Source organism: Bombina bombina, chromosome 3, assembly GCF_027579735.1.
Source record: "Bombina bombina isolate aBomBom1 chromosome 3, aBomBom1.pri, whole genome shotgun sequence".
Lineage (NCBI taxonomy): Eukaryota > Metazoa > Chordata > Amphibia > Anura > Bombinatoridae > Bombina > Bombina bombina.
Window position 1 is genome coordinate 775327627 of NC_069501.1, and position 26799 is coordinate 775354425.

Below are 26799 nucleotides of genomic sequence, written 5' to 3' on the forward strand. Positions count from 1 at the left end.
AAGGAGCAGGTCATTGTTGGATCTTAGTAGATGGGCTTGAGTATACTTGTTTATTAGAGAGGATAGGTAGAGGGGAGCAGCATTGGTGAGAGCTTTGTATGTAAGGGTAAGAATTTTGAATTTAATTCTGCTGTGAATGGGGAGCCAATTAAGGGACTCGCAGAGAGGTGCAGCAGATACAGAGCGATGGGAAAGGTGGATTAGCCTGGCAGAGGCATTTAGAATGGATAGAAGGGGGTAGAGGCGGGAAAGAGGAAGGCCAGTAAGTAGGTTATTGCAGTAGTCAAGTTGGGAAATAACAAGGGAATGGATTATTAGCTTTGTTGTGTTAGCGCTCAGAAAAGGTTGAATCTTGGAAATATTACGTAGATGGTTGCTGCAGGATGTAGAAAACTATTGGATATGGGGGACGAAGGATAGATTTGAGTCTAGTGTAACTCAGAGGAAGCGGACTTGGGGTGATGGGGAAATGGTGATGTCGTCAACAGGGATAGAGAAGTCAGAAGTCGGCGTAGAGATTGAGGGGGGATAAGAAGGAGCTCAGTCTTGGACATGTTAATCTTTAGGTGGTGAGAAGCCATCCAGGAAGAAATATCAGATAAGCAGTCACTAACATGAAAGAGGACAGAGGGAGAGAGAGCAGGGGTGGAAAGGTAGATCTGGGTGTCATCAGCATAGAGGTGATATTTGAAGCCATTATTGTTTATAAGTTTACCCAGCGAAGAAGTATAAATGGAGAAGAGTAGAGGACCCAGAACAGATCCTTGAGGTACTCTAACAGACAGAGGCATTGGAGAGGAGGAGTCGCCAGTAAATGACACAGAACAAGACCTGTGAGAAAGATAGGAGTGAATCCAGGAAAGAGCGGTGTCACATAGGCCAAAAGATCTAAGGGTCTGTAGGAGGAGGGGGGTCAACTATGTCAAAGGCAGCTTAGAGGTCAAGTAAGATGAGTATAGAGTAGTGGCCAATATTTTTAGAGAAGATTGTTAGTAACCTTGGTAAGGGCCGTCTCAGCTGAGTGTTTGAGGCTGAATCCAAATTGCAGGGGGTCAAGTAAGGAGTTGGCGGACAGGAAGTGGGTTAGGTGATTGTAAACTAGTTTTTCCAGGAGTTTTTTAATTAAATATTAAGTTATTTGGCCTCTTCAAAAATGTTTGGATTTTCTGTTTTGCAGTATAACAACATGTGCCATTTCCATGAATAAATATGTTGAAGAAAATGTTTCCCAGAAATCTTACACTACAATCAAATATTTTATGAAGATGCTCAGTAGCGTCAGCGAGACTCTGATATTCATTTTCATGGGTGTATCGACAGTTGATAAAAATCATGAGTGGAACTGGGCCTTTGTCTGTTTTACGTTGTTTTTCTGCTTGTTCTGGCGTGCAGCGGGTAAGTTGGGTTCAAGTGTCAATATCTTGCTAAACACGTACGCTGTATTCTGATAAAATGTACTGTATTGTGATAGAACAATGGTATTAGATCTTGTCATGTATAAAATTATAGTTATTGTTACATCACATGAAAATGATTAAAGGAACATTAAGGAGTAGTAATAACAAGCTGGTATGTTATAGACTTTAGAATCTAGCATTCTATTATTGCAAAACAAAGGGGTAAGCACATTATTAAAGGGACAGTAAATTCAAAATAAAATGTCCATGATTCAGACAGAGCATGCAACTTTAAACAACTTTCCGATTTACTTCTATGGCTCCATTTAAGAAGTACATTCAATTGCAGCCTTGCATGAGCATCAGACTGCTGCTTCTTCACCTGCTATGCCAACTCTAAAGTAGCATTTATCATTCCCCCTGACTTCTCTGCCTGGGTGATTGACAGCTCCTGCTCCTGCAAAATTGGCTGCACGTTAGCAGGGTGCATCATTGCGTAATTGACGGCTTGTGCAATAATAAATGTGGACAGTGTATTGCTGCTTGTGAGCTGGCTTTGATGCCAGGGGGACACCCATGCCTGTCCAGCCTTTCTTAAATCTAGCCTCTAATATCAAATTTGCTTTGTTCCTTTTGGTACTATTTTACAGTCCTTGTGTTTACCACTTCTATCTAAAGTTTATTCCATTAATCAACCAAAAAAAAACTGCTTCCTCACATCTCTCCTAAATCTCCTACCCTCTAACATGATTGTGACCCCTTGTTTTGGTATTGCTTTTTTGTGGAAAATGCTTTCAGTTTCCACTTTATTAAAGGGACAGTCAAGTCAAAATTAAACTTTTATTTTTCAGAAAGGGCATGCAATTTTAAACAACTTTACAATTTACTTTTATAATCAAATTTGCTTTGTTTTGTTTTTTATTCTTTGTTGAAGGCTAAACCTAAGTAACCTCATATGCTAATTTCTAAGCCCTTGAATGCCCCCTGTTATCTCAGTGCATTTTATAAGCTTTTCACATTAAGACAACAGACTGTCCCTTTAAGCCTCTTCATATAATTGAAAGTTTCTATCATGTCTTTCTTTGTATGTTTTATTTTTAAGACCATTTACCATTGTAGTAGCCCTCCTTTGGAAAGTTGCTAGTTTATTTATATCCTTCTGGAGATATTTTCTCCAGAACTGTACACAGTATTCCACATGAGGCCAGTGATCTGTAAAGTGGCATAAGAAACTTTCTTTTTCTGCTACTAAAATTTCCTCTTGAGCTACAGTCAGTAATGTACCATTGGGACTGTAATTGATCTTTGGGTTTTGGATCCTATATGTATAGTTTTGCTCTTGGTAATATTACATTTTAGATCACATTTATTTGCCCAGTCCTCTAGGTTTTTAATATCACTGCTCATTTGATCCACCCCTCCTGGAACATCAACTCTGTTACAAATGTTTGTATCATCAGCAAACAAGTACACCTTCCCCTGGATCCCACTTCCAATATCACTAATTAACATGTTAAATAAAAAAGGCCCAAGAACAGACTCTTGGGGAACGTCACTAGTAACTGATCCCTCATTTGAATTAACTTAACAATCTTAGCATCCACACCAAGGCAATACAATTGCTTTGCTAAAGAATACATACATGATCAAATAAATAAATTAGATTAGTCTGAAAAGATCTTTCAGCAGTGAAACCATGTTGTCCTTTGTCTTCTAAGTTGTTTGTCTGAAGGTAAGAAACACGTCTTTTTACTTTAAAATAGTTTCCATTCACTTGAGGTCAAACTGACTGGACTATTGTTAGCAGAATCTTCCCTACTACCCTTTTTATGAAGAGGGACTACATTAGCAATTTTCCAGTGATGTTAACACTGACTGGTTAAATAAATCAGCTAATGAAGTAGCTATCACTGATCAAAGTTCTCTTAGGACCCTTGGATGAATATTATCTGAACCCACAGACTTATTTACTTTTATTTTTAAAGCCATTACACCTCTTTCTCTGTAAAAAGAGAAGTATTACCCACATTATTACTCAGCATCTTGAGTCGTAAAATCCCTCCCTTAGTTTTTCTCTTTTCAGTTATATATCTAAAAAAGGTTTTGTCACTATTTTTTATTGACTGCTGTTATCTCTTCTGCATCAGCTTTAGCCTTTCTGATTAACTGCTTTGTCATTTTTTTGTTGGGTTCTCCATGTTTCCATAGCCTCCTTTTAGGAGCTAAATATACATGCATGCTCCTAAACTCACATAGGATTACTTTTTAACATAGGATACCAAGAGAACTAAGCAGTACTGATGATAGGAGAGAATTTGACAGTTGTTTAAAATTCCATGTACTATCTAATCCATTTATGTTTAATTTTACTGTCTATTTAAAGACAGCTTCAATATATTCCTGATTTTGACATGAACATGGTCAGTGGTTGGTGGTTACGCGTTCAGGTCCAGATCAGCATGGCATTGCCAGACTGGAGGGGATTTATGTGTGATCAAAGTATGATGCTAATTTTTTAAAGTTACACAATTTAACTTCCAAAGCATAATTTGAATTTGTAAAATTACAATCCTAAATACAGAATCTTAATGCCTTAAAATATAAAATGCAAATCTAAAATGTAATAAAACTCTAAAGGACAGAATCTGAAGTAATATCAAATACAAACTACAAAATGTAAACAAAAAAAACTTCTCATGTTATACAATGCTATATTGCACTGGATTTTTCTCTCCTTCACATCCAGAAATACAGGGAATGCCCCTTAGAGAAGTAAAGTAAAATTTGCCTTTCTAGAATATTGTAAGGGATCTCTCAGTGTTGGCTGATCATTTTACATCATCTCATCTGAGCAGAGAGCTTTAGATTGGCCCCTAATTCTTTACAGCTTCAAAAAATGTCCACCCTTTATATTACAGATATCCTTAACACTGGAAAAAATATATATTTAATTTTAAAGAAAATTAATCCTGTCTTTTGCTAACCAAATAGGAGACTGGATGCAAACCTCAATTGGGATTTACCACAGATATATAAAATGTAACATCAGAAACCTGCTGGCACTTACTTATATACAAGAATCAAGAAATTACTCTACGAGAAACTCTCTAGCTCACTCACTCGCATATCAGAATATCTAAATACTAAAATCATAAAATGAAAAATATGTTATGGTAATTGGCCAAACGTTAATAAGCCTAAGTGTCTCTCCAAGGTCAGTATGGAAGGCTGGAATTAGAATCAAGTACTAGAGGGGCCACGGAGATGCACTTGGGCTGATCATCTCTTGACCAGTAACTATATTCAATCCTCCATTTTAAGTTTTTAGCATTTGAGGTTTCTTATATGTGTCTGCCAATTAGTATCTGCTGTTCTTCATTGACAGCAGTATCACAGTACACTAGGAGCACTTTGCATAACTTGAGCAGCACTCATAATAAATTGAGTAGTGCACATCAATCCTGAGAGCCTGTTTATTTAAACAAAGTACCCATAGGCACATTTATACTTAATATATAATGCATAATAAACAGTATGGGCCAAATTACGCTTCACATCCTCTCTAATTTGATTTAGAAAAACCTTTTAAGGGTCATGAAACTCAATATTTTTCTTTCATGATTCAGACAGCGCATACAACTTTAAACAGCTTTGCAAATTACTTATATAATCTTATTTACTTAATTTATCTTGGTATCCTTTATTGAATATGCATCAATTCACTACTGGGAGCTAGCTGAACACATCAGGAGAGCCAGTAACATGAGGCACATATATGCAACCACCAATCAGGAGCTCCTGAGCTTACCTAGGTATTCTTTTCATCAATGGATACCAAGAGAACAAAACGAATTAGATAACAGAAGTAGATTTGAAAGTTGTTTAAGATTATATGCTCTGTCTGAATCATAAATGAAAACATTGGATTTCATATACAGCTACAGCTGTACTTCTGTTTGTTGATTCTGTGTACAACCATGTGTTTTTTTGTGTGTTTTTTTTGTAGGAGTATTTATCCTGACCTTAATAATTAACTGGTTTCGTACAATACCTCTGACTACAAAAGATCAGTTCATCATTGCCTATGGAGGTCTTCGAGGAGCAATATGTTTTTCACTCGTGTTTCTCCTTCCTGAGGCAGTATTTCAAAGGAAAAATCTTTTCATCACTGCAGTCATTGTGGTGATCTTTTTTACTGTGTTTGTTCAGGTGGGCATTAAAAGTTTTTTTTCTAGAAATACATTAAGAGAGACAAGTAAATAACAGCACTATTTTGATGACATATATTTAAAGGTACAGTAAAATCAAAATGAAAAATGAAGGCCTAGATTACAAGTGGAGCACTATTGATAACGCAGGCTGCTCTATCAATATTGCAAGATAGCGCTATCTGGCATTACAAGTTCTTGGTAAAACTGAATGACCAAAGAATGTTTAGCGAGGCTGGCATCCTATTAGTGCGTCCTATAGTTTCAATGGATGGTGCAGATAGTTGTGCGTTGGACCCTAAAAAAGTTAGCGCAACTTGAGACCTGAGGTAAAGTGTTAGGACTAGAATAAATGTATAACAAATACATGTAAAACATATTGAAAAAAAAGTAATACACGCTATATTTTTTTGTAATAAATATATTGATTTAGGCATTTGTTTGATTATATTTTTAGCGATATACCGTTCTCCTGCTGACTCCTATCTTCTACTTCCTATATTTTGCAGTGTTTTCGTATAGAGCGGTCCCACCCGCTCTATACGTATCACAGATGCGCGTTCACAAGAACCAATTCTATTGCGCATGTGCGAATAGCTGATTCTAACCTCAATGCGCATGCGATTCTTAGTTCAACCGGTCTCCAAAGCGCATGCGTCTATCTAGTTCGCTACATTGTACTGAATGAATAACAATATTGTATTCATTCATTACTATGCGTTTTGAGAAAGAAAGAGCAGCAGTGTTTCTGACCTCCGCGATCCGCTTGTAAGTATTTCATTATTTCAGAAGTATAAACACAATCTTTATTATTTAAAATATGTATAATTTAATATATTTAATGCGCTTTTACAATAGATTTAAAAAAATTTAGAGATTGCTGTGCTTATTCTTCAATGCATTAATTCGATGTACCGAATATTTATGTAGGTGTTTTGCATAATATTGAAAACAAATTGGTCCATAATATCCTCATTGACAAAAAGTACATTATCCTACTATGTCAAACCATTAATTCTATTATAACAACTATTACATAGGCTACGATTGTATTTGTGTTTGCATTTCAAATAAAATCATGCATTATTATTCATTTATATGCATTGCAAAAATTTTTATTTGCATTGCAGGGAAAATCATCTGTTTTAAAAATAATAATAATGAATTGTTCGTATTCATTTCAATAAATATTTTTGTTTGACTTTGAAACGGACCGAGGCACTTACATAGTAATCTGTGAGCAATGCAATGCACTTCAATGTATCGAATACTCACTCAAAGCAGATGACGTTTATGCTCAGTCAGTCCCAATTTTTATGTGCATGCGCTAATCGGGCGCGCACATTCAACATAACACTAGAAATTCTAGATTTACTTCATGGACAGATCCCACAATAGGCCAATGGCGTCGCCTAACGGCCAGAATTTCAGTTGGCCAAAAAAGAAACGTGATCAGGAAGTAATATGCACACAACAAAAAATGGATTGAATTTATCGTCAGTAAAATTCTGCTTTTATTTCAGGTAAAACTTGATTTTCACACAAGTAACAAAAAATTCATGAATGAAAGTCCTATTGATTTAGAACATAATATGTTAGTACGGTTAGCAATAGAGGAAACTTTACTTTCATTTTAATGCAAAATGTATGTTTGTTATTAAAGTTAATGTTTAAAAAAGTGTTTTAAAGGGATATGGTAAATGTCAAGGAATTTTAAATGGGAAGGTATTTAAATGGGAATGGATGCATTATCCTGCTGGAAATAGCCATCAGAGGATGGGTACACTGTAGTCATAAAGGGATGGACATGGTCAGCAACAATAATCAGGTAGGCTGTGGTGTTTAAACAATGCTCAATTGGTACTAAGGGACCCAATGTGTGCCAAGAAAATATTCCCCACACCATTACACCACCACCACCAGCCTGAACCATTGATACAAGGCAGTATGGATCCATGCTTTCATGTTGTTTACGCCAAATTCTGACCCTAACATCTGAATGTCGCAGCTGAAATCGAGACTCATCAGACCAGGCAACGTTTTTCCAGTCTTCTATTGTCCAATTTTGGTGAGCTTGTGAAAATTGTACCCTTAGTTTCCTGTTCTTAGCTGACAGGAGTGGCAAGCGGTGTGGTCTTCTGCTGCTGTAGCCCATCTGCATCAAGGTTCAATGTGTTGTGGATTCAGAGATGGTATTCTGCATACCTTGGTTGTAATGAGTGGTTATTTGAGTTACTGTTGCCTTTCTATCATCTCGAACCAGTCTGCCCATTCTCCTATGACATCCTCTGGCATCAAAAAGGCCTTTTCTTCCACACAACTGCCGCTCACTGGATATTCTCTCTTTTTCTGACCATTCTCCACAAACTCTAGAGATGGTTGTGTGCGAAAATCCCAGTAGATCAGCAGATTTTGAAATAGACCAACCTGCCTGGCACCAACAACCATGCCTTGTTCAAAGCAACTTAAAACCTCTTTCTTCCCCATTCTGATGCTCAGTTTGAAAGTAATTTTCACCACATCTATATGCCTAAATGCATTGAGTTGCTGGCATGTGATTGGCTTATTAGCAATTTGTGTTACAAAGCAATTGAACAGGTGTACCTAATAAAGCGGCCGGTGAGTGTGTGTGTATATATATGTGTGTGTGCATATACAGTATATATATATATATATATATATATATATATATATATATATATATATATATATATGTGTGTGTATATATATATATGTATATGTGTGTGTATGTATATATATATATATATATATATATAAATAAATAAATATATATATATATATATATATATATATATATATATATATATATATAAATATCTGTGTGTGTGTGTGTGTATATATATATACAGGTATATATATATATATATATATATATATATATATATATATATATATATATATATATAGCATTTTTTTCTAAACCAAGAACAAAGGTATTTAAAGTATTTATTAATGCACCTTCAGCTGTAGGGCATTTGGCCTATCACACCTTTGCGTTAGCTCATGAGCAAAAGCCATAACAGGCTTTTGTAGCTCTGCCCTATAGAAGTCTAATGGGAAAAGGTTAGCATGGTCATGTTATCCAACCTACAGATGTTAGTGCACCTAAGTCTTTAATTCGCCAGATTTCAAGTGGTGTGCTAGTTAGTGCTTTAGGTTGAGCTTTAACACCACTAGAAGTAACAATTTTGCACACGCAGGTTAGCGCTCGCATTACAAGTTGAAAGTAAAACTTTTGCCCGTGAGCAAAACCTGACGTGCGCTAACTTCAGGATTTCAGATATTGTGACCGTCCTTACTTATTCTCTCCAAATGCAGAGCGTGGAAGAGAAAACCCTTATCACCCTTAAACACTTATCGCTCGCGTGCTAACCTGACAGGAGTTATTAATATTTTGCATTCCAATGTTTTTCACATACAGGAATGTTATTTTTATTTAAATATATATTTCTATATATATCTAGATATCAAAATAACAAGAGTATAAGAGTATTGCATTGAGCAATGATACTTTTTTATTGGACCAACTATACATTTATAAGATGACATGCTTTCTGAAGAATGTCTTCCTTTTTCAAGTCTGAAGCAATACTGATTAATTCGATGGAATTTACAGATTATATATTAAAACACAGGCTAAAAAGACAGAAAGTGTTAGAGGTCTGAATGCAGGGGGAGGAGGGGGTGTCGTTAAATCATGAGGGGGTTTAGGAGACAGAGGCAGACAGTGTCCAGTGAAGGATAACAGACGGGGAAAATATATGGTTATACACAAAGCATATACTGTCATAAAGCTATATATAAACATAGAATCAATATGTATAAAGATGTGAAATAAGGTATACAGGGGAATATAAGATAGTCAAAAAAGGAGAAAGAAGAAAAAAAAAAGGGGGGGGGGGGATAATAATGACAAAAGTGTGGACATAGGCTTACCTGCGTACCTATGCATAGAGAGTGTGGAATATACAATGTAATTGACTACAGTATATGAAAGTACATTACAACATTTTTTGATAATGAGTTAAGAAATCAGAGTCCACGTTTAGTCCAGAATTTAGCAAGTTGATGTGCATTATCATTTTCATTTCAAATGTTTTTCTTTCCATGGTGTTTTTGAAGTTGCCTCTGAGAATCTTGATTTTCTTCTTAAACGGGAAGAGTCCACAGCTGCATTCATTACTTTTCGGAATTCAGAACCTGGCCACCAGGAGGAGGCAAAGACACCCCAGCCAATTGCTTAAATACCTTCCCCACTTCCCTCATCCCCCAGTCATTCTTTGCCTTTCACCACAGGAGGTTGGCAGAGAAGTGTCAGAAGATTTTTATATAGTCTCTTATGGAGGGTAGTACTCTTCGAAATGGGATTGGAGTTTTAAGTAGTCCTGTCAGCCTCTCAGTGAGAGCATGGATGAATGTTAGAGTCCGGAGATGCAGGGAGAGTCTTTCTGCAAAACCATCCAGATTCATGTTGTTAACAGCTCCTTAGCAATCAGCTTTGACAAGTTTCGCTGCCTGCTTTCTTTTCTCAAGTCCATGTCAGAAGCAAGGCTACTATCTTTCACACTTGAAGGGCAGTGTTCCTGTTCCAGGGCTTTGATTCCGGTAAGATCATTTCATTTTTACTTTGATGATGTGAAAAGTAATGTAAACAAAGAAGTCAGGGTCTCAGTGGGACTCCTTTATCTTTATAAGGAATCAAGGGTTAATATCTCCTGAGGGGGGTTATTGAAGAGGGGGGACTTTAATCATGTTTGTTATGTGATTCTGTCTGCTAATGTGTAGTGTTACTTGGGCTCGTGGCTAGATAGGAATATAATGGTCTTTTCTTGTCAGGCTGCGCAGCCCTTGTAGGCCTGGGCGTGCTTTTCTATGGCCTACACGGTGCACCTTGTGACAAGGCGTGGTCACGCTTCTGTGCTCCATTTCCATATTCCTGACCGCGTGGTGATGGAGAGAGTCTATTTCGCTAGCTGTCTGGGTCTCAGGAGGTGGTGAGTGCCCCAGCCATTGGAGGGGAGGTAAGGTGCCATTTTTTATTTTTCTGTCCATAATTTCTATATACTAAGTTATGGAGGATTCTGACTTTTTGGAGACTGATGTCTGATTCAGATTCTACTTTTTGTGAAGAGTATGAAATGGCTTGGGTAATCCATGCCCATCAGTTATGTTCTGAATGCCACTCTAGAGTGCTCTCTTCTCCCGATACAGGGAACTTAGAGTCCGCCGAGCCATCCGCCCCTGGGATCCATATCCCATGCAACGCGCCCCTTAGAACCTTCTTTGGCCACGCAAGCGGGTGTCCCTAATGCCATTACCCTTTCTCCGGAAGGTGGCTTGTTTCCTCCAGAGGTAACGGCATGGTTCCGCATGGCCATATCTATGGCCCTGGCGCATTTACATCTTCCAAAGGAGGTGTTGCTGAGATACTGTCTGTGTTATGCTAACCGAGGCTCGTCAGACGTGGGATCGCCTGGGTCAAATCAGCCATCTGGGGAAGCGGTTTCCTCTGACGCTTCAGGGGCCCAATCCTCAAGGTCGTCAATTGCCCCGGCGGAGGTAAGTCTTGCTTTTTGTTATAGATGGGCGCGCCTTTGTGTCCTGCTACAGCATGTTTTGGCGGTGCTGGAGGATCCCAGTACTAATTGTCTTCTGTTCCAGGCGGCAAGCTGGGTTAGATGTGTGGGGATGAAGTTAATCTCCTGGTCGTCTTCAATTTTCCTTTCTTTTTTGGGTATCTTATTCCAGTTCTGAGCTTTGGAAGAATGGGGTCTCTGATTGGCTGGTCCCATTGGGGTACCCATTCTTCTTGGGCGTTCACCTGCGGGTGATGCCCTTCTTCTATTTGACCCGGTTAGGATGTATTTTATTTATTTTTTAAGAAGCTCATGTCTGTTATTTCTCCGTTGGGGAATATTTCTTCTCTGGAATTTGATACTAGCGATTTTGTGGTCGCTTGGGCACTTCCGCGGAAGTCGCATGTTAAGGTGTTAGTACATTGTTATGTCTTTAGATCCTTTTATCGAGGCCTCGTGGGGTCTCAAATTTTATGTGGCCTGGTTCAGTATGGAGTGCCCTATGTAGCAGGCTGATCCTGATAGGGCGCTATATCTGTTCCTTATAGTCTATATCATCCATGTGTTGCTGGTGTAACTGGCTGATCTGGCTGGGTGGTGAGTTGCTCACTCAGATGAGGAGTTTATTACTCTTGGTGTCTCTTCAGATCGAATAATGCCTTGCTTTTGCTAAGAGTTTTCGTGAAGTGAACCTTCCACGAGTCTCCATTAATTTTTTGAGGCTCTGCCCATGCAGGGCTAAAACATGGTAGAGGAAGCCTTCGTTCCCAAACGTCAGGCTGGTTCTCGTTCTGCCTTTGGGTGAGGCATCAGGGGATTGTACTCAGTCCTCACTGTCCTTTTCCTTGTAGACGGAGATTCAGAGAGGAATCCTACTAGGAATCGACCTGGATGATTTTCCTCGTCTTCTTTTGGAGGTTCTCCTCTTGTAATCTGTTGTCCTATGACGGTATCTCTTTCTTCGGGTTAAGGTTGATCGGCCTTTGTGTCCCCTTCCTTGGGGTTGCCTTCGGGTCATCTGTTTCTGGAAGTTAAAGCCTTTTGGTTATTCTACTTTCGGAATCTAGTCTGCTCCCATATTTTCGGGAGCTTTACAGATTAGGTTGTCTCCCCTTTTTCGCCCCTTCCTAGGTGTTTTGGGGTTGTCTTCTGCCAGGGGATAGGATACATGTTCCTTCTCAATCCTTGAGCTGTAGGGATGTCAGGGAAGTGGATCCTGAGGATCTTGGAGACTTTTGTTAGCTTCTCTAGCCAGTTTCTAAGGGAGATGTGGCGTAGTGGTTAGCTCCACTGCACCTGAAGCAGGTGGTTGTGGGTTTGAACCCAGGTAGAGCTCCTATTTTCTCATCCGTCTTGTGATTCTGGTGATGGCTAGCATTCCTAAGCAGAGTTTTCTGTTTTCTCGTATGTTACTTAGTCTTTGGACTTAGTGGAAGATGTCCCTAGAGCCTTAGGGCCTTCCAGAGTGGCTGTGAGGCTTCCCCATTGCCTATCACCCTCTCTGTTTATGGGACACTTCATGAGATTTCAGTGTTCAGGGTGTCTTGGATATGACTGTGGTTTGCTTCGCCTATGGTGCAAATTCTACTCCGGATGGGGTAACCTAGTGGTTCCTCAGGGGTTACTAAATTTTTCAGCTGGCTCAGAGTTTTCGGGTGCCCGGGTTCATTTATCCTGTCTTTGACTGGAATTTTGGGGGTCTGTATCCAGATCCCTTAGGACAGCCCAGTTTACCATTTCCGGGACGTCTTTTGTTCCTACGGGCATATTTTTTCTCTCTTGCAGAGAGATTTAGACTTCTTACTGGGTCGGTCGTAGTGGCTGGATGATTTTCCTTTCTGTATTTACCCTTTTGAGCTTGTCTACATCTTTACGCTCCAGCCTCGCTGTAGTAGCCTGATGATTAGCCTAGCTGTTTAGCGAGAGGAAGGCTTGCAGTTTGAAGCCAACTGCAGCTAATTGCACCTTGATTGTGTGCTAGCAAGCTGTTAAGTTCTGGCTTCTCTTTCTCTCCTTTTGGGGGGGGGGAATTTGACATTCTATTGTATCCGCCTGTTATTACTCTGTTTAGTGGGGTTGGTCCACATGCCTTGTGTACGGGATTTCAGTGTGATGGGATGGATTTCTGTGCCATTCCTTTACTGTAGTTCCAGTAGAGGGTCTCCTTTTGGGAGTGCCCTTCGTCTTCAGGAAGGGGGCTGCGTCTGGGTTATGGAACCCAAGCTCTTTTGGGGGGGGGCTGGATTCCTCCCTTTTTCCTTCCTGCAGGTCCTGATGATTTGGGGTACCTTTGATTCCTAAGTCTTCTGACATTATCAGTTATTTTGGTGCTGGGTCCATTGCAGGAGCGAGAGTCAGGGATCTGTTTCAAATTTTTATCATAGTTATGGTGAACCTCCTTTAAGTGAGAGGTTTTGCGGTGGATCCCTCCTCGGCAGGTAGTTTTCTCTACCGGGTTCTGGGTTTGGTTCCTTCCTTTCCTGTCCCTTTTTGGGAAGGTCCTGTCCTGCACTCTTTCGGAGTTCTTCTTCTGAAGAAGACCCTGTGCAGTTTCATAGCTAGGGTGGCGACCTATTGTATCTATTCTTATCTTGTAGCAGGACGCCTATGGCTGGAGGAGCAAATTCAGATATCTGATGCTGTTTTTTTTTCAGCAGCTCCTGGGGACAGTTTGTCTTTTGGTTGCTCTATTCTGGGTACGAGTGAGCGCTCTGTGTCGGGGGGGGGGGGGGGATTTTTCTTTCCTCCTTTTAGGTTCTCAGGACATTCTGGGTCCTTTGTTTGAGGTAGAACTCTCTTGGAGTTCCTTTTTTTGACCCTAGTCCCTTTGGCTTCTGAGGGTCCTTTATCATTTAGCTGAGTCTTTGTTCTTCACCGCTGGGGGAATGTGGATGGTTTTCCCTTTTGTTTGATCAGGAGTGAATTTAATTTTGCGGGCTGCGTGCCTGCGGGACTTCGTCTGCTCAGAGGCTTTTGGCTCGGTCGAGTTTAATAATCCTGAGTTTAATTTCTAGCAAGGGCCTTGCTGGTTTTACCTGTTGGGCAGTTATCTCTACCTTTTTCCTTTTTGTCCTTTGGCTTCTAGTGAAGCAAATTTTTCTGTCAGGAGTTTTGGGTTTTAGGCTGTTGTGCCCTCAGAAGGGGCCGCCTTTTGTACTCGCCCATTTTTGCATTCAGTGTCCTCTATAGCTTGGGTATTGTTTTCCCAAATGTAATGAAAGCAGCTGTGGACTCTTCCTGTTTAGGAAGAAAAGCTTAAATTGTGTTTACCAGATAATTTTCTTTTCTTCTGATGGGAAGAGTCCACAGCTCCCCGCCCGCGTTGCTCATAAGGGGTGGCCGTATTTTGTTCCTTCTGGCACCTTTTTCATCCTGATATTTCTCCTACTGTTCCTTGTTCCCTCAGCAGAATGACTGGGGGATGAGGGAAGTAGGGGAGGTATTTAACCCTTTGGCTGGGGTGTCTTTGCCTCCTCCTGGTGGCCAGGTTAAGAATTCCCAAAAGTAATGAATGCAGCTGTGGACTCTTCCCGTCAGAAGAAAAGAAAATGATCAGGTAAGCATAATTTGTTTTTGAGGTTTTGGATGGAGTAGTCAGGTTGGGTGAAATGGTGACCAACAGGGGTACAGTATTTTGTTTCACAGTGGGGTTTTTTATTGAGTGTCTGCGTAAGTTCATCCGAAAGTGCAGTTTTTGGCTTGTTTCTTCAATATAACATCCCAGTTCACATGCAGTGCAATTTTTGCAGATATACATGAATATGCCCCTTTAATGTTATAGCATTTACTCTTGTGATTAGCTGTGCTGCTTTCACAAATTAATGAATGAGTAACTTGTATAGCGCTACACCGCAAACTAAATCGCCTCAAGACGCTTTTCAGCCAGTAGCGGCCTGAGCCTTCAGAAAAGGTGGGTCTTGAGTTTCTTCCTGAAGGCCAGATGTTCTTTTTCTGAGCGGATGTCCGCGGGTAGCGCATTCCATAGCCGGGGTCCTTGGACTGCGAATCTTTGTTCGCCTTGAGACTTGTACCATAAATGTGTTGACATAGTTTGCAGAGAGATTTGTTGCAGCACTTGGTTCCATTCTGAGTGTTCTTTTTATCAAGGGGTAGCTTTTTGTGGACCAGTTTCTGTTTTAGTTTGGGTGGTTGCCTGAGTGCCAGGATATGGGGTTTTGGAAAGATTTTTTGGAGTGTGGGATCCTCTAAGAGTAGTGGCTGTAAGTCTTTTATGCTTTTTCATATTCCTTCTACAGCAGGGTTATATTTGACTACTAGTGGGATACACAATATGTTTTTCTTCTCCCTGTATTGTAAAAAGTGTTCACGTGGGGAATTTAGTGCAGAGTGAATTTGTTTGTTTATAACCCTTATTTTGTAACCTTTTTCTCTGAATGATTGGGACAGTGTGATGAGGTATTTGTCACGGTCCTTGGTGTCTGAGCAAATGTTCTGATATTTGGTGGCCTAACTGTAGATTATGGAATTTTTAATGTGATTTGGGTGGGAGCTGGAGCTGTGGCGGTAGCTGCATCTATCTGTTGGTTTCCTGTATACAGATGAGTGCAATTTGCCATTTGTGATGGATATTGTTGCATCCAGGAAGCTGACAGTCTCTAGAAAAGTCCAATTTAAGCTTTATTGATGCATGAAAATGTTCTAGGTTTTTTTCTCCTTCTTTCCATATGATGAAAATATCATCTATGTAGTGAAAGTATTTGAAGGGTTTGTGAGGGTGAGTTGCTAGGAATCTCTGTTCTAAGTCAGCCATACGCGTTTTGCATACTGTGGTTCCATTTTGGTGCCCATGGCTGTTCCCATGGTTTGTAAATAGATGGAGTTATTGAAGATGAAATAATTGTGGGTGAGTATAAATTCTTTAAGTTTACTGAATGTAGAAGCACTATATGTCTGGTTGGAACTGTCTAAGGAAAGAAAGTTTAAGCAGGCATCAATACCATCTTTATGTGCAATATTGCTGTACAGGGATTCCACATCCATTGTCACAAGTATAGTATCCTCTGGCAATTCTGTTATCTGACTGATTTTGTTAAGAAAATCAGTGGTGTCTTTTATAAAGCTAGTTGTGTTAATAACTAAGGACTTAAGAATATTTTCCACTAGGCCCGATATTTGCTCATTCAGAGTGTCCATGCCTGTTATTATTGGTCTGCCTGGGTTCCCTGGTTTGTGGATTTTTGGGAGCATGTAGAATGTTCCTATTCTAGGGTTAGAAGGCACCAGTTTGTCCAGTTTATGTTGCGTGTGTTTAGGGAATGTTTTTATTAGTTTTCTAAGTTGCAAAGTGTATTCCTGGGTGGGGTCCTTTTCCAGTTTATTGTAATAAGTTTGATCTGATAATTGTCTATTTCCCTCTGTGATGTAGTCCTGTGTATTCATGATCATCACTGCTCCTCCCTTGTCTGCAGGCTTAATGGTAATATTTTCATTGTTTCTTAGGTTTTTTATAGCGTTTTTTTCTAAATGTGAGAGCTTATACATTTTTTTTTTCTGCTGTGTGTTAAGCAGGGATGCTGTTCTCAACCGGAAGCTTTCAATATAGCTGTCCAATTTTGTGTTACGTCCTGGTGCAGGTGTGAAGATTGTGTTCTTTTTGCTTCCATTGTAGTCCTCCATAGTGCTGGTATTTTCTTTGTCATAAAATAATTATTTTAGCCGCAATCTCGTGAAGAATTCTTCTATGTCTGAGTACAGTTATATGCTGTCTAGATTTGAAATAAGATAGAATGATAATCCTTTAGACCAGTGATTTTCAACCACTATTGTGCCGTGAGAGATCGTCAGGTGTGTCGCTGTGACTTGGTCCCTTCTTGTTTAAGTGCACTCCTGAAGCGGAAGAGAAGTCGGTAGCTGTTGCTACACTACACACTTATGCGGACACGCAGGGACTCTCTCAACTCCCACACAGTTCTCTGGAGGGTCGTGGCTCCGCTCCAGAGATTTCACTCGCTTTAGCTGCATTACAAAACTTCCTATCAAGGAGATCTGTGCAAGAAAAGACCCGTAAAGTCAGTACGCATTTTGGTGGCAGTGCTGTTTTTGAAGGCATCTGCTATCTGCTACAATAGCCACAAGGACTACTGAGAGATCTAATAAAAAGATATACAACACTCCGGAGGGTCAGGGCTCCGCTCTGGAGGTCAAGCAAACAGCTGCAGTCCTTTTTTCTTCTCACCCCCCTGTTGCGGAGGCCTGTTAGTGCTGGGGTCGACAGCTCACATATCGCCACGGCCTACACTGAGGCCTAGGAGCCTACATTCACTTGTTCCCAAGCTTCCGAATGGGGTAACTGGCCAGTAGGTACGTGTTTCTTACCGGAGTCCGGATTGATAGTCGCCTTGAAGAATAGAGAAGAGTGGGCCAAAGTGGCAGGAACGGCCGCTATTTTCTTTCTGTGTCTGTGGAGGTCTTTTCATCAATTGCAGGCTAGTCGCAGTTTTACAGATCCACTTACCTCCACTTCCTAGATTCTCAAGCTCAGGGAAAATTTTGCCCTGGATATTAATTATATTGTTCAGCATAGAGAAGAAGAAATCTGCTTTAACTGGGTGAGACCTTTCTGTTTATCATCATATGCATGTTATAACATTTGCCCTCCTGGCTTAACTTTTGTAATTTTTCAGTTTACTCTCATCATTGCCTGATTGCCAAGCCCTGATGCTTTTTTGTGGGCCCCATATTTATGCTTATCCTACACTGATTGTGAAACTCTTATACTGGTGCCCCCAAGGCTTAGGGACTTTAACAGTAGGATCACTTGGGCCCCAGTAGTTTCTGCTTTTGGGCTCAATACTTGTGCACTGTTTACAGCCCTAACAGGCGGAACTTTTAATTGCATGGAACTACTGCATATCACCTAAGAATTTATTTTCATCACTGGTACCCCCCTAACAGCCTCAATACGTGGAACTTTTGATTATTATTATTGTGCCTCTAGCTTTGGCAATACAGTTGTAGTGACTGTCATCCTAATAAAGCTTAATTTAATTGACTAAATTGTTTATATATATATAATGTGCTGTGTTAGGCTACAATTTGTGATTTTGTAAGATTTTGGGATGGTGGTGTGCCGCAGGATTTTTTAATGTAAAAAAAATATGCAGTGGCAAAAAAGGTTGCTTTAGACAGTACTGATATCTCTGGTTCTGACAGGTGGTAGTTTGAGAGGTTTACAATTTTTCTGTATGTTTTTTTTGGTTGGTGACAGTTTGTGTTTTGAATGTGTTATTGTCTGTGGATGTTTGGTCATTTGTTGTAGTTGATGTCACCTGGAGCTCTATTTTTTTGCATTTGGTGTTTGCTTCTGTTTTGTGACAAGGCATGCAAGTTTCTTCTTTTTCTTCTTGATAAAATGTTGTTGTGTTTTGTAGAAGTGTTGCATTTCTTTTTAAATTTCTTCATTAAGTCCATTATTTTCTTGTAGTTTTTGTAGTAGGAGCTGCTTATGGTCTTTTATTTTTTGCTTTTTGCTGTGATAAGAGACAGCCCCCAAGGGCTTAGAAATTAGCATATGAGACTATCTAGGTTTAGTTTCAACTAAGAATACCAAGAGAACAAAGCAAATTTGAGGATAAAAATAAATTGAAAAGTGGATTAAAATTACATGTCCTATCTCAATAATGAAAGTTTAATTGTGACTAGACTGTCCCTTTAAATTCTATTGCACTTGAGCAAATGCAAATTTACTTTCAGCTTGTAATCTGCGCACAAATTAACTTACCCGCCATATTTCAATATTGCTTGCTTGCTAACTTTAGCGCGATACTTGTAATCTATCCCACAATATTTTATTTATATGTATTTTAATGTATAATGCTATAATGAGTATTTAAAGAATTGAAATGATTTAAAAAAAAAGTGTATTTTGTTCTTGGCGTGTTTTTTTATTTTTTTGTAAGAAGATTTCATGTTCACAACTTTCTAGTTTTATTTATTTTATTTATTCTCACTGTTCTGAAAGATGCTTAGAATGTTGCGGCTGCACTGTAACAAATTTGTTGTTATTATAGAACACAATTGTTACAGTGCGGTCACAATATTATAACACTTTATAAAAAAACAGACCAAAAGCAAAAAACATGATTTTTAAAATCACAAGACTTAGAGAGACAGTCAACACCAGAATTTGTATAATTTAAAAAGATAGATAATCCCTTTATTATCCATTCCCCAGTTTTGAATAACCAACACAGTTATATAAATATACTTTTTACCGCTGTGATTATCTTGTATCTAATCCTCTTCAGACTGCCTCCTTATTTCAGTTCTTTTGAAAGACTTGCATTTTAGCCAATCAGCGCTGGCTCCTAGGTAACCCCACGAGGGTGAGCACAATGTTATCTATATGGCATACATGAACTAATGCCCTCTAGTGGTGAAAAAAAAAATCAAAATGCATTCAGATAAGAGGCGGCCTTCAAGGGCTAAGAAATTAGCATATGAGCCTACCTAGGTTTAGCCTTCAACTAAGAATACCAAGAGAACAAAGCAAAATTGATGCTAAAAGTAAATTGGAAAGTTGTTTAAAATTACATACCCTGTCTGAATCATGAAAGTTTATTTTTGACTAGACTGCCCCTTTAAAATACATATTATAGCATTATACAATACATGTAAATAAAACATTGTGGGGCATATTTAATAAGCTCCATAAACTGTACGCCTGCTCTGAGGCAGCGGACAGAAATCAACCCTATCGAATACGATTGGGTTGATTGACACCCTCTGCTAGTGGCTGATTGGCCGTGAATCTGCAGGGGGTGGCATTGCATCAGCAGTTCATAAGAACTGCTGGTGCAATGATAAATGAGAGCGTATGCTGTATAATATACCCACAAATCCCACAAGCTCCTGTAGGTATATTATTTATATCATAGTTTCACAATAACAAAAGGTATTGAGTTTCGGTTAAAACATGTAAATTGTATAGCTATTTAATACTGTGTAAAAGGATCATTTACATTATACCTTCTATGTAGAGATATACAGGGAGTGCAGAATTATTAGGCAAGTTGTATTTTTGAGGATTAATTTTATTATTGAACAACAACCATGTTCTCAATGAACCCAAAAAACTCATTAATATCAAAGCTGAATATTTTTGGAAGTAGTTTTTAGTTTGTTTTTAGTTATAGCTATTTTAGGGGGATATCTGTGTGGCAGGTGACTATTACTGTGCATAATTATTAGGCAACTTAACAAAAAACAAATATATACCCATTTCAATTATTTCTTTTTACCAGTGAAACCAATATAACATCTCAACATTCACAAATATACATTTCTGACATTCAAAAACAAAACAAAAACAAATCAGTGACCAATATAGCCACCTTTCTTTGCAAGGACACTCAAAAGCCTGCCATCCATGGATTCTGTCAGTGTTTTGATCTGTTCACCATCAACATTGTGTGCAGCAGCAACCACAGCCTCCCAGACACTGTTCAGAGAGGTGTACTGTTTTCCCTCCTTGTAAATCTCACATTTGATGATGGACCACAGGTTCTCAATGGGGTTCAGATCAGGTGAACAAGGAGGCCATGTCATTAGATTTTCTTCTTTTATACCCTTTCTTGCCAGCCACGCTGTGGAGTACTTGGACGCGTGTGATGGAGCATTGTCCTGCATGAAAATCTTGTTTTTCTTGAAGGATGCAGACTTCTTCCTGTACCACTGCTTGAAGAAGGTGTCTTCCAGAAACTGGCAGTAGGACTGGGAGTTGAGCTTGACTCCATCCTCAACCCGAAAAGGCCCCACAAGCTCATCTTTGATGATACCAGCCCAAACCAGTACTCCACCTCCACCTTGCTGGCGTCTTAGTCGGACTGGAGCTCTCTGCCCTTTACCAATCCAGCCACGGGCCCAACCATCTGGCCCATCAAGACTCACTCTCATTTCATCAGTCCATAAAACCTTAGAAAAATCAGTCTTGAGATATTTCTTGGCCCAGTCTTGACGTTTCAGCTTGTGTGTCTTGTTCAGTGGTGGTCGTCTTTCAGCCTTTCTTACCTTGGCCATGTCTCTGAGTATTGCACACCTTGTGCTTTTGGGCACTCCAGTGATGTTTCAGCTCTGAAATATGGCCAAACTGGTGGCAAGTGGCATCTTGGCAGCTGCACGCTTGACTTTTCTCAGTTCATGGGCAATTATTTTGTGCCTTGGTTTTTCCACACGCTTCTTGCGACTCTGTTGACTATTTTGAATGAAACGCTTGATTGTTCGATGATCACGCTTCAGAAGCTTTGCAATTTTAAGAGTGCTGCATCCCTCTGCAAGATATCTCACTATTTTTGACTTTCTGAGCCTGTCAAGTCCTTCTTTTGACCCATTTTGCCAAAGGAAAGGAAGTTGCCTAATAATTATGCACACCTGATATAGGGTGTTGATGTCATTAGACCACACCCCTTCTCATTACAGAGATGCACATCACCTAATATGCTTAATTGGTAGTAGGCTTTCGAGCCTATACAGCTTGGAGTAAGACAACATGCATAAAGAGGTTGATGTGGTCAAAATACTCATTTGCCTAATAATTCTGCACTCCCTGTATAGTAAAAATGCCTCCCGGCGAAACTGCCTACAAACACTGATTTCAGCCTTTTTTAAAATTTCATCGTCAACCTCTATCCTGCAACAGATTCCCGTTTAAAATATCACCATTACCACAATGCTTTGATCATTAGGGCCATAGAGTCCTTAAGACAAGTCAAGTATATACTCCTGAGCTTACATAGGTTTACTCTTCAATAAATGATGTCAAAAGAACATACAAAATTCATAATAGAAGTAAAACATTTTTTATTTCATGCTCCATCTGAATCATGAAAGTTTAATTTTGGTTGTATTGTTCCTTTAATATTTAATAATAACCATACAAACAGAAAAACAAATGTCATTTATATAAATCCTGCAGATTACATTACACTAAGTATACAAAATAAGAGCATTATTCACTGCTTTAACATAATGAGCCAGATTATGAGTGGAACGCTATCATTTGTACGCAAGCAATATCAGGATTTCGCATTCGTTTGCACGCAATTGTGCTCGTATTAGAAGTTCGTGGGCACAATCACAATGTACACTAGAATGATTACTGCAACCTCAGAGCTCTGGTTAACAGTTTCTCAAAAAAAAAAAAATGTCACAAAACACATCAAACATTCATTACAAAGTACACTTACACTCATAATAACACCATCTAATAAACATTAAAAAAAAAATATTGCTCACAAAAGTTATAAAGGCTCAAATATATGAGATCTCAGGTGTTAAAAAAAAAAGGCATGCAAAGGGATTTAACACAGAGATACATACATATAAATGTCTAAAGATTGATATGTATCTATATTTATATGTTAATATGTGTGTACATATGTATTTATGCATTTATATGTGTATATATGTTTTTACAGACATATATACACATATAAACACATAAATACAATGTACATATATATAAACAAGTGCATTGGAGCCCTTTCCTGTCAAGTACATGAAAACCTGCAAAAGCATATTTATGCAATATTCATTTTTAATAAATGTTTTAATGATGTATTTACTGTAAATATTTCTCATTCCAATTTTCTTCACATAGGGGAATATGTTCTATTTTTTTAAATATATAGTCATATATATATATATATATATATATATATATATATATATAGACATATATATTTAGAAATATGTATCTAAGAATAAAAAGGATATTATCCTGTAAGTGAACATTGGAATGTGAAATATATACAGTAACTACACAGTAATACACATACAGTACATGCATAAAGACATATGTACACACACATATTTAGACATGTGTATGTATGTATGTCTGTTAAATCTCTTTGCATGTCTTTTTTTTTCCTAACACCTGAGACCTCTTTTGAGCCCTTATAATTTTTTAAATTAATTTTTATCAGACACTGTTATTAAGAGTGTAATTAATGTGAAATATATTTGTGATGTTTTTTCTGCAACTTTTTATTTGAGTGTAACAGTTAACCAGAGCTCTGATGTCCCGCTAACCAGACGCAATTCACGTTAATTAAATTTGTGCTTTAGCGAACAAGTTTACTTTCAACTTCAAATGTGCACGCTACGTCCCACGCGCACAAGCACCAGAGATAAACCCTATAAGCTTGCGTGCAACAGTTAGCGATCCACCTGTCAACTAGCCAACCAGCATCAATGGAGAAGATTCCTCAATTAATAAGCACAAAACAACAAAAAAGTGAATCAAGCAAACCAAAAAGATTTAGAATAAACAACAAAAAGATAATGGGCATGATTTATTAATTTGCGAACATACACAATTCATATGTTGTGCACCTTTTATTGCAAATTGTGGGGCGCATTTGTTCCCCATATTTTTATTGCATGAGTGAATGTTTGTGCAATGCCACCCCTACCCAACCAATAGCATGAGAGTAGGGCTTGTCAGTTGCCTCAGTCAAATGAACCTAGTGTGATTTTCATCCACCAACTCCTAGGCAGCAGACTAGTTAAGTAGCCGCTGTCTTAAGACCATTGCTTCATTTAACATTGCACAAGCAGCTCTGGTGAACTACTTGTGCAATGCTTCCTCCTGCAGATTCATGACCCATTGGCCGCTAGCAGGGGGTGTCAACCCAATCGTATCTGATTGGGTTGATTGCTGTCCGCAGCTTCAGAGGCAGCAGACTAGTTAAGGAACCGCTGTCTTAAGACCATTGCTTCTTAACTGCTGTTTCTGGCGAGCCTGAAGGCTTGCGCGGAATCAGGGGCCATTCGGCCCTTGATAAATCGGCCCCATTAGGTCAAATTCATGTCCCAAGGAAGCATGGGATTCCTAAACATAGGACATCTTCTTCCTGAGGGGTGAAAGAAAATGTGAATTGAATGAAGAGTAGTCTTAAACTAAAATAATACCGTATGTATAGAATTTTGAACATTCATTGAGCATGTAGACCAGTATTTTCAATACCACCTCCAAAGAATTCCAAAATATCTACATCTGTAAAGGAAGCCTATTATTTTTCTTCTCTTCTTTGGATAAACTAGGCCAAATATTACAGTAAAATTTAACCATGACTGCCTCATATGTCTGCAGAATAGCAGAAACAACTTTTTTTTTTTAGAGTCAGGGATAATATAGTATGTTAACAGAACAAATACTCTCAAATCTTGTTAAATAAACAGACCTATTATTTATTATTGGCTGCCAAGATCATCATGTAATCAATGGATCTGTTGCCGGGCCAAAAGGAAGCCCAAAACAATAAAAGTATCATGCTGAAGAAGTTTGAAATGTTCTGGATAAATGGAATCATGCAGATGGGGATTCTATTGCAGTCATGAATCAACCTTCTTCCAGTGTAAGAATGACAAAGCGTTTGCATTTCAAAATTACTATTCTCTGCTATTCATATTATCTCTTGGAATCTGAGTAAAAAAAACCCAGGAACAATCTGTGTTGCACCTGTAAACTAAATGCTAAGAAAACCAATATTTTTGCACAATGTCAGCCTACCTTCTAGAGGGATACACAGCAGCAGCTTGAGTATCAAGCATAATTGAATTTGACTTGGAGCCCTTTTAAATAATAATTTAGTGGCTGGGCCACTGCTATAGAAAGCATGTTGCTTGGGAAAAGGTTAAAATTATTTCTTCATAAGCCAACAGAAAGAGGAGAAGTATAATGGTGAAGGGCAAAGTGTCCAGAAGACCTCTGGCATTTTCTATCTTCTCCAAGAATTAGAAAGGAAACAAATACCTGGCTTACTACCTGAATATTGTGTCACCATAGAATAAATAAAAATAAAAAGGTGCTTTGCATATAGTTAAAAAAAAATGCTTCCTACATATAATACATTCAATTATGCAATGAGAACTACTGTTGATTTGATGTTAAGGAAATTTTAACAAAGCTTAAATGAACAAATTACATATTTTTGTGTCTTCTGTAGGGAATGACTATTCGCCCATTGGTTGATTTTTTGAATGTGAAAAGAGCGGATAAAAAGCAGCAGAATATCAGTGAAGAGATCCATAAGAGGGTACACAAAAAATGTTTCTTCTAAATACGTCACTGAGACCCTATTTATAATAGATTTTAAGGCATATACAGTACATATTTACATAGCAGGAATATTTTTTGTAATAGTAAATGAAAGACAGATTTTTGACAAAAAAATTAACAAAAATATTAACATAAAAGTAAACGCTGACATCAAACTCTATTCTTTATTTCTTTCCTTCCTATCTCATATTAGCCAGGCACATTTGATAGTAGTTTTGGCATAAAAACAGTTATATTTAGTTTATTAACTAGTATTATTTTGATCCACAGTTTTTGGACCATGTAAAAGCTGGCATTGAAGATGTGTGTGGTCACTGGGGTCACAACTACTGTAAAGACAAGTAAGGACCACAACCTTGTTTGTTCTCATCTTACCTAGTTATAATTCTGTTCTATACTATAACCAAGGCTTTTTTTTGTGGGGATACTCACAAGTACTGACTGTACCTCCATCTTTACCATCTCATAACACGTAATATTTGTAATCACAATGTAAACATTCTAGTTTTCACAAGAGAATGCTGCAAAACATATCAAGAATTGTGAACTACCTTGTCCCTTTGCTTTTCTTAAAGTTACTGAGCACAATATGTCAATCAATAATCAATGATTATCAGCACCTGTTTCTATTAAAGCACTGAGTAAAACCATCATTGTTGTAAAGTTTTAATATCTATATTTTGACTTTATTATATTTTTCCATTTTATTTTGATTATCCTCTAAATATTTTCTAGTCCATTTTTCTGTTGTACAAATTGACTTCACTACATTTCTCACTTTATAAGTGTCTATCCATTTTGTTTTTAAAAAGGTTTGTGTTTCACTTAGATTTAAGCGGTTTGATGAAAAGTACCTGCGTAAACTTCTGATTCGTGAAAATGAGCCAAAATCAAGCATTGTTTCCCTTTATAAAAAGCTGGAAATTAAGCAGGCTATTGAGATGGCAGAAACCGGCATTAGCAGAGATCCTTCACTATCTTCACTGGTGTAAGTAAAGTAGTGTAAATACAAAGCTTGCATTATATGAGTAGATTCACTATCCCTAGTGTATTAAGACATGAATCAGGTTTTTTTTTTTACCTAGAGGTTAAAGCTTTCTTTATTCCACAGTCATTGTTTGCACACACAGGCGAACAATTTATATATTCCCTTATTGGCCTTAGAGAAGAAAACCTCAATACAGGTAGCCCTCAGTTTACACCGGGGTTAGGTTCCAGAAGGAATGGTTGTAAATCGAAACCATTGTAAATTGAAACCCAGTTTATAATGTAAGTCAATGGGAAGTGAGGGAGTTAGGTTCCAGGCCCCTCTCAAAATTGGCATAAGTAAAACCTAATACATTATTTTAAAAGCTTTGAAATGAAGACTTTAAATGCTAGACAGCATTATAAACCTAATAAAATAATCACACAACACAGAATATATAATTAAACTAAGTTAAATGAACAAAAACATTTGCTAAACAGCATTATAAACCTAATAAAATAATCACACAACACAGACTTCACTTGCATTT

General features: G+C 38.3%; 1 protein-coding gene across 2 annotated transcripts in view; it reads left to right on the plus strand.

Moving 5' to 3' along the window:
• The window catches only part of LOC128654017 (sodium/hydrogen exchanger 2), a 217295-nt gene that overhangs the window by 162628 nt on the left and 27868 nt on the right, over positions 1–26799 (plus strand). Inside the window, exons 4-8 of one of the 2 annotated variants that reach the window (XM_053707660.1) lie at positions 1178–1395; positions 5404–5606; positions 25170–25259; positions 25553–25623; positions 26112–26270. In XM_053707660.1, coding sequence (XP_053563635.1) covers positions 1178–1395; positions 5404–5606; positions 25170–25259; positions 25553–25623; positions 26112–26270 — 741 coding nt within the window. The remainder of the gene's footprint in view (positions 1–1177; positions 1396–5403; positions 5607–25169; positions 25260–25552; positions 25624–26111; positions 26271–26799) is intronic. The other variant, XM_053707662.1, reaches the window with a different exon arrangement.